The sequence below is a fragment of the Microtus pennsylvanicus genome, chromosome 8 (assembly GCF_037038515.1).
Source record: "Microtus pennsylvanicus isolate mMicPen1 chromosome 8, mMicPen1.hap1, whole genome shotgun sequence".
Taxonomy (NCBI): domain Eukaryota; kingdom Metazoa; phylum Chordata; class Mammalia; order Rodentia; family Cricetidae; genus Microtus; species Microtus pennsylvanicus.
Window position 1 is genome coordinate 33,380,758 of NC_134586.1, and position 12,170 is coordinate 33,392,927.

The 12,170-nt window shown below is 51.1% G+C and overlaps 1 protein-coding gene across 14 annotated transcripts in view; it reads left to right on the plus strand.

The window, feature by feature from the left end:
* Atp2b2 (ATPase plasma membrane Ca2+ transporting 2) overlaps positions 1-12,170 on the plus strand; it is a 320,698-nt gene that overhangs the window by 226,767 nt on the left and 81,761 nt on the right. For all 14 annotated transcript variants that reach the window (XM_075983151.1, XM_075983148.1, XM_075983150.1 and 11 more), the window contains one exon: positions 9,095-9,292. In XM_075983151.1, the coding sequence (XP_075839266.1) occupies positions 9,095-9,292 (198 nt within the window). The remainder of the gene's footprint in view (positions 1-9,094; positions 9,293-12,170) is intronic.

Genomic DNA, 12,170 nt, shown 5'->3' on the forward strand with positions numbered 1-12,170 from the left:
GAGGCAGAGAAGAACTGTGCTAGAGCCTCAGGAAGTAGGTTGGTGTCGCTGGAGCATGACGGTGGAGGTGGGGCAGTGAGGCAGTGGGGAGCATCAGGGACCAGGGCTTGGGTCTTGGTAAGGACTGTGACTTTCAGCTGTATGTGATAGATGCCACTAGAGTGTAGTAGATATGGATTTAACACAAACACAACGCACCTGACTTTCTGAAGACACAGACTGCAGGCAGGAGCAGAGAGACTAGTTAGTGAAGCTATCTAGGGCAGCAATGGTGGTGACCCAACTGACTGGGGAAATCAGACAGGAAAAGGCTGGCCAGAGGTGAGGTTTTCTTCAGACAGAGTTTCCTAGGTACATGCAACAGAATTAAAAGGTTAAAGGTGGCCCAGCATATTCTAGCATAATGGCGGCACACGCTTTTAATCCCAGCACCCAGGAGCCAGAAGCAGGCAGATCTCTGAGAGTTGTTCAAGGCCAGCCCAGAGTGAGACCCTGTTTTCCCCCATCCCACCCCTAAGGAAGAAACAAAAGAGGTGAGAATGGACCTAACGGTTCACCGTAGACAAGATACAAAGAGAAAGGCGAGAACACAGGGCCATCTGGTGAGCACCTACCGTGTATCCAGCTTGTCGTGTCTTCTGTTCGTCTCCATGACCAGGCTGTGAACTAGGCACCATCCCGCCCGCGACATGGAGGAGCTGCAATAACCCAGTCAGGGACACACAGGTCACAGATGAGGTGAAGGTATCAACCCAGGATTATTTATCTCCAGGTCCATTTCATCTAAAAGTTATATAGGGGGAAAAAACTGCATTTTCTTTAGTGTTGATCTAAAAACTGAAGCTTGAATGATTCAGATAAAACACAATTCTCCTGGTTAAAACTCAGAGATTCCAGCCAGAGCAGACTAGCACAGCCAGTCCCGCTGCCTCTTCCGAGAGTGAGTGCCACCGTCGTGAGCTTGGATCAGATCCTTGCACGCCTCTCGCCACACACTTGCATGTGTGTGCGTCCACAGAAACGAAGCATTCTGTTTTACACAAATGCAGCCGAATATCACATATTGTTCCGATGCTTGTTTTCGCTCACCAGCTTTCCTTGGGGAAACTTCCGTGCTGGGGAACATAAACCGAGCTCGTGTTTTAAGAACTGCCGTGGAGTCTGTTGTGGGCTAGATGAACCACAGTTTATTTAGCCCACTCAATTTCCAAAGACAGAAACTCATTTTCCTATAAATGTAGCTTTTAAAGCGCTTGGAGGGTTTTTTTTTCTGAAAATATAAGGCTTTTATTTATGCTAATGGAAGAACCCACATCACACTGACAGCACAAATATTTAGCAACACTCAGCCTGATGACTTCGTTCTCCAAATCCCCTTCAGGTACCTTGGAGCTAGCACTCATCCACAGCCAAGGCTCTCTGTAGAACCGGAGGCCGTCTCTGGAGCAGCACAAGAGAGGCAGAGTTCTTGCCTTTGACCTGGAAGCGGGGTCCTGTGGAAGGCAGCTAGCAAGCATTGAAAGAGCACTCGTGGGGCCTCTGCGGTCTGGGCTTCAGCTGTGTCGTGACTGTGAAAAGGCAGGCTCCATTTTTAAAAAATGGATACTCATTGAGAGATACTCATTGCCTGCTGGCCAACGTGCAGGACGCCCCCTACTGGGGTAGTGGGGAAGGGCAGCTTGCAGTGTTTCTGAGTTGAAGCATTTCCTCTGGAGAAAAGTCTTATGGGCAGTGGATGAAGTTTTGGGGCCTCTATTGTTCTAAGGGGCAGGGGCAAAGCCATCAAGAAGCAGGTTAAATGGAGAGTCTTCTATGAGGTTGACAGAGTTTGTGTGTGTGCAACAAGGCTTAGTTTGAGGGAGATGGGCTTCCCATCAGTCACACCCCCGTAGATCTATCTCATAGCATGAAGAGGCCAGGGTGAGAGAGGGGGCCCAGCCCTCTTCTGCAGCCAAATCACACTTCTTAAAAGCCAAGTCACTTCCGTGTTTTGGTGTCTCAGTTTCCTGACTGGATAACCATGAAACCATGCTGCTCCTGTAAGGTGGATCCAAGAGACACCCAGAGGAAATTTGGGGGCACATTGCAGATCAGCATAACTTGTTTTCAGGAGAACAGCAAGTAATTACCTTACTAGTCGTGTGCTCACACGGGTCATCACTCACACTAATCAATATGTTTGCTATTTGTCCTAAGTGCCAAGTGTCTGGCTTTCTCTTTCATCTGGGAACTCATACCCAAGAGTCTAACTCTTCCTTAATACAAATAATTGATATTTTCACAGCATCTAGAGACGGCCACTAACCATCCCCACATGCCCCCTACTTATGAGCCCCCTTCTCTGCCCACATAGAACATCCTGGAGCCATAAGTTGAGATGCCCACCATGGAAGTCCCACCATGGACTTCGCAGTAACTCAGCTTGACTCAGGTCAAGTATATTATGGAATTTGAATCCATGAACCTCATATCTGTATCTGGGTCAGGTTAGAGGCCCGTGTTTCCCCACCATGTCCCTGTGCATATGAACATATGGAGGACTCTGCTTGCAGAGAAAACAGTCAATGGTGTGACCATTCAGGTTCATGTCTGCCATGAACACTGAGTTCACAAGGTGTGTGTGTGTGTGTGTGTGTGTGTGTGTGTGTGTGTGTGTGTATGTGTGCACATGTATGTGTGTACATGTATGTGTGTACATGCATGTGTATGTATGTGTGTGTATGAGTGTGTGTGTATGTGTGTACACACACCAGATCTGCACATCAGCACATAACCAGTAAACATGCCACTGCCCTGTGAGCATTTATAATCACTCTGGATGCACAGGTATCCTACCTAGGATTGCCAAGTATCAAGAGATGCCTTTCCAACCCTCCCCTGCCTATCAAGAACCAGGATGTAGTCACAGGCTGTACATATGCCTAGCATGTACACTGGATAGCAGCTATCCCTGTTACCTACCATGCCTCTGACAGACCCAGGCCATGAGGGCGGAAGCAACGGAGGGAGGCCCATATGTGGGCAGTTTTCCCACAGAGGCCAAATCAAGCTCACATGGCTTCCAGGAACTTCCACTGTGTTCAAGTGTCTCTGAACAGCTGATGCCCCCACATCCCCATCTCTGATCCCTAAACAGACAGGAAAGCATGGAAAGATGCTCAGGGTTCCCTCAGGATTCCGGGTATCAGTGTCCAGAAGGTGGGGTAGCAGCAAAGGCAGGTTTCAGTCAGGGTTTGACACCCGAGGGGCTAGCCTGAGCAATGCTAGTAGGAGCTGGTGATGGGGGAGGGGTGTCAGATAACAGTGAGAAGCCTAGGTTGTTCTTGGCTGTGGAAATCAAGAAAGGAGGAGGGGGGGAGACTTTGGAACCACTCAGAGAGGCTGCCGTAGCCCAGAATCAGGATGGTTGCGAGGAGCTTAGGATCAGGTTCAGAGCAGAATGTACGGGTGAGGTCCCGATTGCCTACCACTGTCTTCTCCTCTCCCCAGCCCTCCTCTCCCTGCCAGAATTCTAGCTTCCTCCTCCAGCCTTCCTTAGCCACGTGTCTCGGGCTGTCAAGTTATTGGCCTGATGCACTTTCTGCATCAACTACGGCCCCCTGGAGGCTACAAACGTGGCAGCAGCGTGGAAACTCCAAGAAGTAAGACAGGTCTCATGGGAGCTGGAAACACTGCAGAACTGAGCAAAGAGCTCACTTCTCGGGTCCAGAGTCTGTCACCTACCACCGTGACATCTGGACCAGTCGCTTTTCTCATTGAGCTGGCCAGTGATCCAAGACCACACACATCATGGCTCCTAGAGACCCTGGCCTCAAGGTTACCTAGCAGCCATTTTCCTTGTCTTGCCTCTAAAGACCAGCAGCTACACATAGAGCCTGGACTGTCCCCTCTTGTGGATGCTTGTAACCACACAGGTGGCAGACCCATCCAGTGACCTATGCAGGGCCTAGGTAGCAGTGGAGAACTTGCATTTCCCCAGTTCCTGGGAGAGACTTCTAGCCTGAGGACCACCCTACCCCAGCAGTGAGCAAGATCCTAGGACGTTATTTCTACCTCCAGACATGGCCTTGCCCAGTTCAGTCAGAAACTGGCCCTGGAGTCCTGGCATGAATAGACTTTAAATGTCCCAGCAACTACAGTGTGAGGCCAGGTCGAGACCCTGCACCTTGTGGGTGGTTCATAATGACAGCCTTTGCCATTGTAAACACAGGAAAGGTATTGCTGCCATTCAAATGCCTGGCATAAGGAAAATGAGGCCCAGAGAGAGAAGACCATCTGCCTGAGGGCACAGGGCCAGGAGCAGTCCAGGCATCTTAGCCCATTTCACCATTTTGGCCAATTGTTGCAAATCCCTAGTAGTAGTTTCCTGGGAGCTGGCCACTGGGCCAGCCTCTGGCAAGGGGTAGGACCTGTGGACTCCTCCCACAGCCACGCCACAGGGCTGTAAATGCCCACCCTGCACACCAGCCCAGCTGCCGGTGCTGTCTTATCACTGTGTCACCTCCAAGGAATGACAGAGTCCCAACCCAACCACACCCTCCAGCAAATGTGCACAAGGCACAGGCGCTCACAGTCCCTGGCTTGTGCTAGGTCCCACAGCTGTCATCTGAAGCCTCCTTGACAGGGTCTAGTTTGAACCGCTGTTGTTCCATTGAATGTAAGTAGCAGGGCCCTGAAGCTCCATGTGTGGTTTTGATTCCCAAGAAGGCTGGAGTCTGGAGACCTCGGCTGCTGTGGACCTGACACCAGGCACCGGTTCTGTGGCCTGTATGCTCCGCCTGCCCACATCAGCCTAGAGAGAATCAGATGGCTGCTGGCTCACCTCACTGGCCTTCACCATAGCAGGACCCTATTCCTCAGTGTGTTGGTCTATACATCATGGCCCAGGAGCTTGCCTGTGTACAAAACTCTGTCAGAGCTTGGTTCAGGGATCTTCAAGCACCATTGTCCCAGGGCTGCCACCCCTCCCCCACCAAGAGACTGTAAAATCTACTCAGAATCATAGAGCAAGGAGAGACAGGTCCAAGCCAAACCCCCTGTCCCAGGTAGAGGGGTGCTGACACCCCCTGACCCAGGTAGAGGGGTGCTGACACCTAAGACAGACCCACACAGACTGACAGACATATCCAGGGCCTGGCTGGGGTATGGCTTCATGGTAAAGCATTTTTCACAACACACACAACATGCTGGGTTCTATCTCTAGCAAGGCAAGAAGAAAAAAAAAAGAGCCTAACGTTCCAGACCCAGGACAGCAATAGGGGTAGTGGCAGTGGAGACATGGCAGTCAGGGGCAGTGGTGAGCGTGCAGTTGTTTGTAGTAGTCAATAGCGGCCGTAGTAATGTGGCAGTCTGTAGCCCCCAGTTGCTAGTCACACAACTCTGGACAGCTCGCGCTGGTGACTGGGGGCTGAACACAGTCCACAAGGATGTTGAGTTTGGCACCGAAACATCTCCAATGGGAGATCTTGTATCAGACTCCAGCCTTCTGATTTATGATAGCTTGAGAGATCTAGCCACTGGATCCCACACTCCCCCTTCAAAGGCCCAACATGCTCTTGCCTTAGTCTCCACGGCTCCCGATTGCCTCCTTCACCCGTTGGCCCTCAGTCGTGGCCATTGCTGTCCCTGTCTATTGACACGGGGCCGAGGTTCTTAGGGCTAGCCTATGGGTCCCCAGCATAACAGAACCTCAGAGCTGTGACCCGCCATGCATAACTGACTCCCACAATGCCCAGCATTTGTCCTGTGGATGTCAGATCATTAGAACCACAGGGCTTCAGAGGAATCCGAGACTCAATCGGGCCCTGACAACCCTCACCATACATGCCCAGTTTCTTTACTCACCTGCCAAGCTGCAAGAAAGCACACAAGTGAAAACAGACACACACACCCCCGGAACAGCCGCTTAGGAACCTTGGAACCCTCTAGGAACCCCATCTTAGCGAAGTTCCTCAGTGTCTAGAAGGGAAAACAGGTTCAGAAAAGGGACCTGACAGCCAGAGGCCTAGCAAATCTCAGCACCAGCCACCAGAGCCCAATCTTGCCAGATCCCCAATAGTACCCACTCCTAGTACCCACACCACATCCACTTGGTGTGCACGAGTAAGGGGTGTACCTCCCTCCAGTGCATCCAGAAAATGAGAGTTTGGTTAAAAGAATAAAGCCCAGGACCTCCAAGATGCAGGGCAGCAAGGAAGACTCGCAGCCTGTGAAGCTCACAAAAGCATCGGAGGCTGGGTTTGTTTTCTCAGTGTGAGGACATTCCAAGTGGGAAACCCAGCACAGGACAATAAGGACAGTGCTTCCACGTGTTGAACATGGGGTTCACAAAACCTCAGGAAGCCCCCATCCTGCATAAAGTAAATGGTCCCACTGACCCTGATGCCTATGATACTATGTCGATGAGAGCTGGGCTGCCCAGAGCTTCCTTGGCCTCCCAGAGAGGCTCTGCAGGACCCTGAGCATCAACTAAGTGATGCTTCCTCATCTTGAACTTTCTCCTGCTTCCCCTGAAGCCCAGGCCTGGGTCACAGGCCCCTAAGTGCTTATAGCCATGAGTCACAGACCTGTTGCCTGCACACCACCGTCTCTGGGTTCTTTAGAGGCTCAAGAACTGTGGACTGAAGGGATGAATGAGCGGGCACTCCACAGAGGACTAAGATATAGCCCCAAAGCCAGGTTACATTACCATCTAAGGGCCAGCAAGCTGGACCTGCAGGTAAAGGCTCTTACCACCAAGCCTGGTGACTAGCTTGGTCCCAGAAAATAAAACAGCTGAATCCTCAGTTCTCAACCCAGCATGCCTTGGGCTTCTGCCTTCCCAGGAAAGTACTAAAGGGCTGAGTTTTTTTGAAAGGTGTCCCCTCCCTGACGCCACCCACCCTGGTTTCCCTGTTAAGACAAGTGAGCCTGGAGGGGCCTAGCCCTTCGTTCATGAATCTCACTACACTCAGACATGTGACCTGCAGTCATGAGTGAGATGAGTCTAAGGTCCCCTGCGCCAGCCTGCGGGACGGTTCTGAGACCAACCTCTGCTCCAGAGCATGAAGCTGGGTGAGAGAGGATTCATCTCACAAACACACAACCCACAGGGGCCAGGACTGGGTCAGCAATAAGGTGGCTGCTTTCCACCCCTATAAGACAGTGGGTATGTTATGTAGGAGCAGGAGGGTGTCATTGGCACCGAAAGGAAACGAGCCAGATCCTGGGAAGATGGCTCCAGTGATAAAGGTGCTTGCTCTGCAAGCCTGACAACTGAAGAGTCTCAGAACTCACATGAAAGTGGAAAAATAGAACTCGCTCCACAGTTTTCCTCTGGTCTCTAAACACATGCTATGACACACAGGTGCCCACACACATCTCACACGCATCCACACACAATAATAATAATAAGCTAATAAGAAGCATAAGCCGGAACAGGACACTGCTGTGGTCCAAGTGTCTGCCACGCACCTTATTCCCCTGCTAGTGCTCTTCACATCCGTCTCTGCACATCCACCAAGGGGCTCCCTAGTCCTTGGCCATCTGTGTCTTTGTGTAGATGAGTCCAGACACACAGAAGAGCCGTGTAGAGGGCTCAGCATGGGCATATGGGGCAGAGGGAGCCAGAGAACAGTCAGGGAGGGCCCTGGGTGGACCAGGATGAGGGCAGAGGATGAAAGGGAGACCTCAGCTGTAGCCTAGAAGTCAGACGAGAAGCAGTGCCGTGGAAGGGGACATTTGGCTTCAATATGGAAATGATGAGACGCTCCCAGCGTTGCAAGGTCAGAGGTCAGGTGCATGAGGCTACAGGGTTATCTAGACTCAGAGAGCTGGTGGGTTGTCAGTGGGCCCCACTGCTCCAACAGGTGCATATCAAGGCTGTGCTTGCTGCTCTGGTCCAGGAACCACAGCCAGAACCACCTGAGCGCCTGCTGCCCTCAAGATGGATCTCACAGTAGTATATATGTTTGCCCAGGGGAGGTTGGCTCCCAGCTGGTGCTGCGCTGTGGCATTCTCAGCTCTGCCCCAGGATCTGCTGCAGAGTTGCACACTGCCCAGGGGCATAAAAAACGCTTGCTGACTCAAGCAACACACGAGCCTGTGGGTTAGGTGCCCTCACCACCACTGTCGCCATTATCTTCACAGCAGAAGGAGAAACTGAGGGTCAGGCTGGATCCAAAGCCCAGAGGCAGTTCACCAAGCGCTGCCATGTTTAAGAAGTGGAACTCAGAGCCGGGGAAGAAGCAGGCTGCATGGTTACCTCCATGCTCACTGGAGCAGACTGTCACATACTAGGTGGCCTTGAGCCAGGAATAGCTGCCTCTCTCATGGCTCTGAAGCCCCAAATCCAAAGCTGAGTGCTAGCCAGACCCTGCCCTACACGCAACAGGAGAGGTCATCCCTAACGTCTTTCAGAATCTGGTAACTCTGGGATCCTTGGTTGCAGCTGTCCCTCCGATCTCTGTCCACCCTCTTACACAGCTGTCTTACAGCCTGAGTCAGTGTCACCCATAAGGACACTTATCTCTGGACAGAGGAACACCTGGGTCATCGTAGATGCTCTGGCCTTAGTCACATCTCCGGAGAGTGTTTGCCCAAGACAGGTCCCTGACCCAGGTCCTGGGAGTTGGACTTGGATAGTCACAGATTCCCCAGCTTACAATGGCCTGGCTAAGAGTTGTTCAACCTTGTGACTAGGTGACAGTGTACCCATCCAGCCATCCAGGGGGACACCTTCAGTCCATACTCAGTAAATTATATCAGATGTTCGGCACTTAGTATGGAGGAGGCTTTGTGTGATATGTCTCTGCAGAGCTGCAGTGGGCTGGGCTGAGCTGAGCTATGATTTCAAGAATCAGGTGTATGAAGTGTTCCTCGGCATGCATGTTCATGGGGACGAGTACCACCATGAGTCTGGAAGCATCCATGTTTCTAGGTTCCTCCATTCACTTAGCAGGGGCCCCCTCAGGACATGAATTGCTTGGAACACTGGGCTCCTAAGGCTGAAAGCCTGGAAGGTTCCTGCCATGTTTGCCTGTTCCTTCCTTAGCTCCGAGTGACAGGCATGCATCTCTCCTGGCCCCTGCCCAACTCGACTGCCCTCTGTCCACAGGTTTGCCAGGCACTGCTCCAGACCTGGAAAAGAGGAAACAGATTTTTGGGCAAAACTTCATACCTCCAAAGAAGCCAAAAACCTTCCTGCAGCTGGTATGGGAAGCGCTGCAGGACGTGACGCTCATCATCCTGGAGATAGCAGCCATCATCTCCCTGGGCCTGTCGTTCTACCACCCCCCTGGAGAGAGCAACGAAGGTAGGGTGTCCTGGACACTCCTGAGCACACAGCATGCGGAAGGGTGCATGTACGGACAGTGCCCACAGCACTGTACAGCGGGAGCTAGCTGGCTGGGACTTGGGCCACAGAAACCACTGCATGCCCAAGGTCCCAGTCAGCCCACCGTGAGTGCAAGGCTAGACCAGCAGTGGTGATAACTACAGTGGGCATTTATTAGACGCCTTCTGTATTCCCAGCTTGAGCATCCTTTAAACATAAGGGAACTGGGGTATAGAGAAGGAGGTTGAGTTGCTCTGGGCCACCCAGTATCTAAGTTCATGGTAACTAAATATCGAACTATTATAGATTATGTGGTTAATAAAGAGACGTCTCTTGTTCTGGAGACTCCCGAGCCCAACCACAAGGCGGTGCATCTGGTGAGGGGCTTGAGCTGCACTGTAGCACGGCGGTGGGGTTGCATGGTAAGGCCAGGCATTCATGTTCCCTTAGCTATTTCCCTGCCCTGGGATGGCCCCCCATGACTTCATCTAATCCATATTACCTCACCAAGGTCCCGTTCCCAAAGTCCACCTATATGGGAGCCTGGGGGTTAATATCTGGCCTGGGACCACAGTGCACACCAAGAAGAAAGGCCTGGGGTTGGCTGTGGAGCATGTGACAACATGCTGCCAAGCTCCTTCCAAGGCCATTCCTTTCTGTCACCTGACCATGGGAGTCGGTTCTCTCTCTCCACCATATGGGTTCTGGGGATTGAATTCAGGTCACCAGGCTTGGCAGTGAGCACTTTATCCACTGCGCCATCTAAATGGCCCTGGCTTTTTTTTTCGTTTTCATGTGGTTTCTTTCCATAGAGGATAGGAAGAAAGGCAAATAAAAAGTCGGGCAGAAAAATGGTAGATGCAAACAAATCTGTTATAATTGCTACTGTGATTCAGATTTAAGATTGACTTGAGCTTCCCAGTAGCTAGGGCAGAAAGGGAAGATGGGTGATTTTCACAGGCCAAGCTATCAACAAGAAAGGGGGTGAGGTTTCTGATAGTGGATCCTGGGACGGACATTCCCATAGGAGAGTGAGGGGGTGTTCTGTGGACAGCCTTCCTTACAGTTTCAGCCAATAGTGGGTACTGGGACCAACGTTCCCATAGGAGAGTGAGGGGGTGTACTGAGGACAGCCTTCCTTACAGTTTCAGCCAATATAGAAGCCTGCAGACGATAAGGCTGACATATGTCCTACAGTTGCCAGAGCTAGCCCAAATCAGGAGCTGTTGTGGCTGAAGCCATTGCCTCATCGCCTAAGCCACACAGTAACTCTGTAGACAAATACTATTCTTTCTTTCTTTGTTTTTGAGATTATAATTGAATTACAGTTCTCCCTTCCTTTTCCTCCCTCCAAGCCCTCTCACATCCCCCTCCCATCTCTCCAAGTCTCTCTTTTTTTTCTGTTTTTTTTATTGATTTTATTGAGCTCTACATTTTTCTCTGCTCCCCTCCCCCTAACCCTCCCACAAAGTCCTCATGCTCTCAATTTACTCAAGAGATCTTGTCTTTTTCTACTTCCCATGTAGATTAGATCCATGTATGTCTTAGGGTCCTCATTGTTGTCTAGGTTCTCTGGGATTGTGATTTGTAGGCTGGTTTTCTTTATGATTAAAAACCACTTATGAGTGAGTACATATGATAATTGTCTTTCTGGGTCTGGATTACCTCACTCAATATGATGTTTTCTAGCTCCATCCAAGTCTCTTTTAATCAGTGATTATTGCATGCATATATGTTTTTGTATATACCTATAAGTCTCTAAATATATCCTATTGTGTCCATATATTATTATTTGCATGTTTTCAGGAGTGACCTTTGGCACTGGACAGCCAATTGGTGTGCTCTTCCCTGGGCCAGCTGTCCCACCCAGTTTTATTCGGTTGTCTGTAGTTCTTTGTGAAGGTTGAGGGGTCTCGTGGGCTCTTTCTCTGAGTCATCCTTGCTCAGATCACGCTTGCGCGGTTGTGTTGATGAAACGTTATGGGTGCAGCTTCTGTTGTTATTTAGAGACAATCACACAGCAAAGCCCCTGATCCTTTGGCTCTTACCATCTTTCTGCCCTTTCTTCCTAAATGTTCCCTGACCCTTAAGATGTGGGAATGTTTTCTAGATGATCCTCCGGGACTGAGCTCCACAACCCTGCATTTTGATTGGTTGTGCTTTCTGTAATGGTCTCCATCTGTTGCAAGGAGAAGTTATCATTGGCGAGGGATAGAAAGTGCACTCATCAGGCTAGACCCAAGAGGAGCTAGATGCTATTCTTATGAGTCCCGGAGCCTGTGAAAGATGTGCCAAGGTCACCCACCAAGGGGCTGAAACTCTGTGGCTCTGGCAAAAAACATCCAGCTCCACAAAGAGGGCTGGGACTGAGTCACCGGCATCAATGGCCTCCTGTGGCCCTGCTGAGCAAGGTGAGACGAGGGCAGCTGGCAGAGGCCGAGATAGGACGGCAGAGGTCCTGGAGTGTGCCAGGAGAGACCCCGTGGCTCCAGACAGATGACTGCTGCCATGAACATCTCTGGGGTACACAAACCCAGAGCCCAGAGATCATGTCTTGGTGACTGGAGTGTGTCCTGAGTCGACCTGGTTCTGCCCCTGCCACACCTCATTGCTGCTGGTCCAGCCACACTTTCAGTGGAAGGCAGCTGCCTACACTGTGTCCCACTAGCAAAGTAATAGAGGCAGGACAGGTTTCCCATACCCTTCCCACCAGCTTGCTCCGCATGCTGCATGCAGCCCCAGACGGGAGTCCACCTGCTGCAGTGCTCACCTGCCCTTATCCTGAGCATCCAAGAGTGGCATCTCAGCTGGCAATTCTTTTTTTTTGTTTTGTTCTTTGTTTTTTAAGACAGGGTTA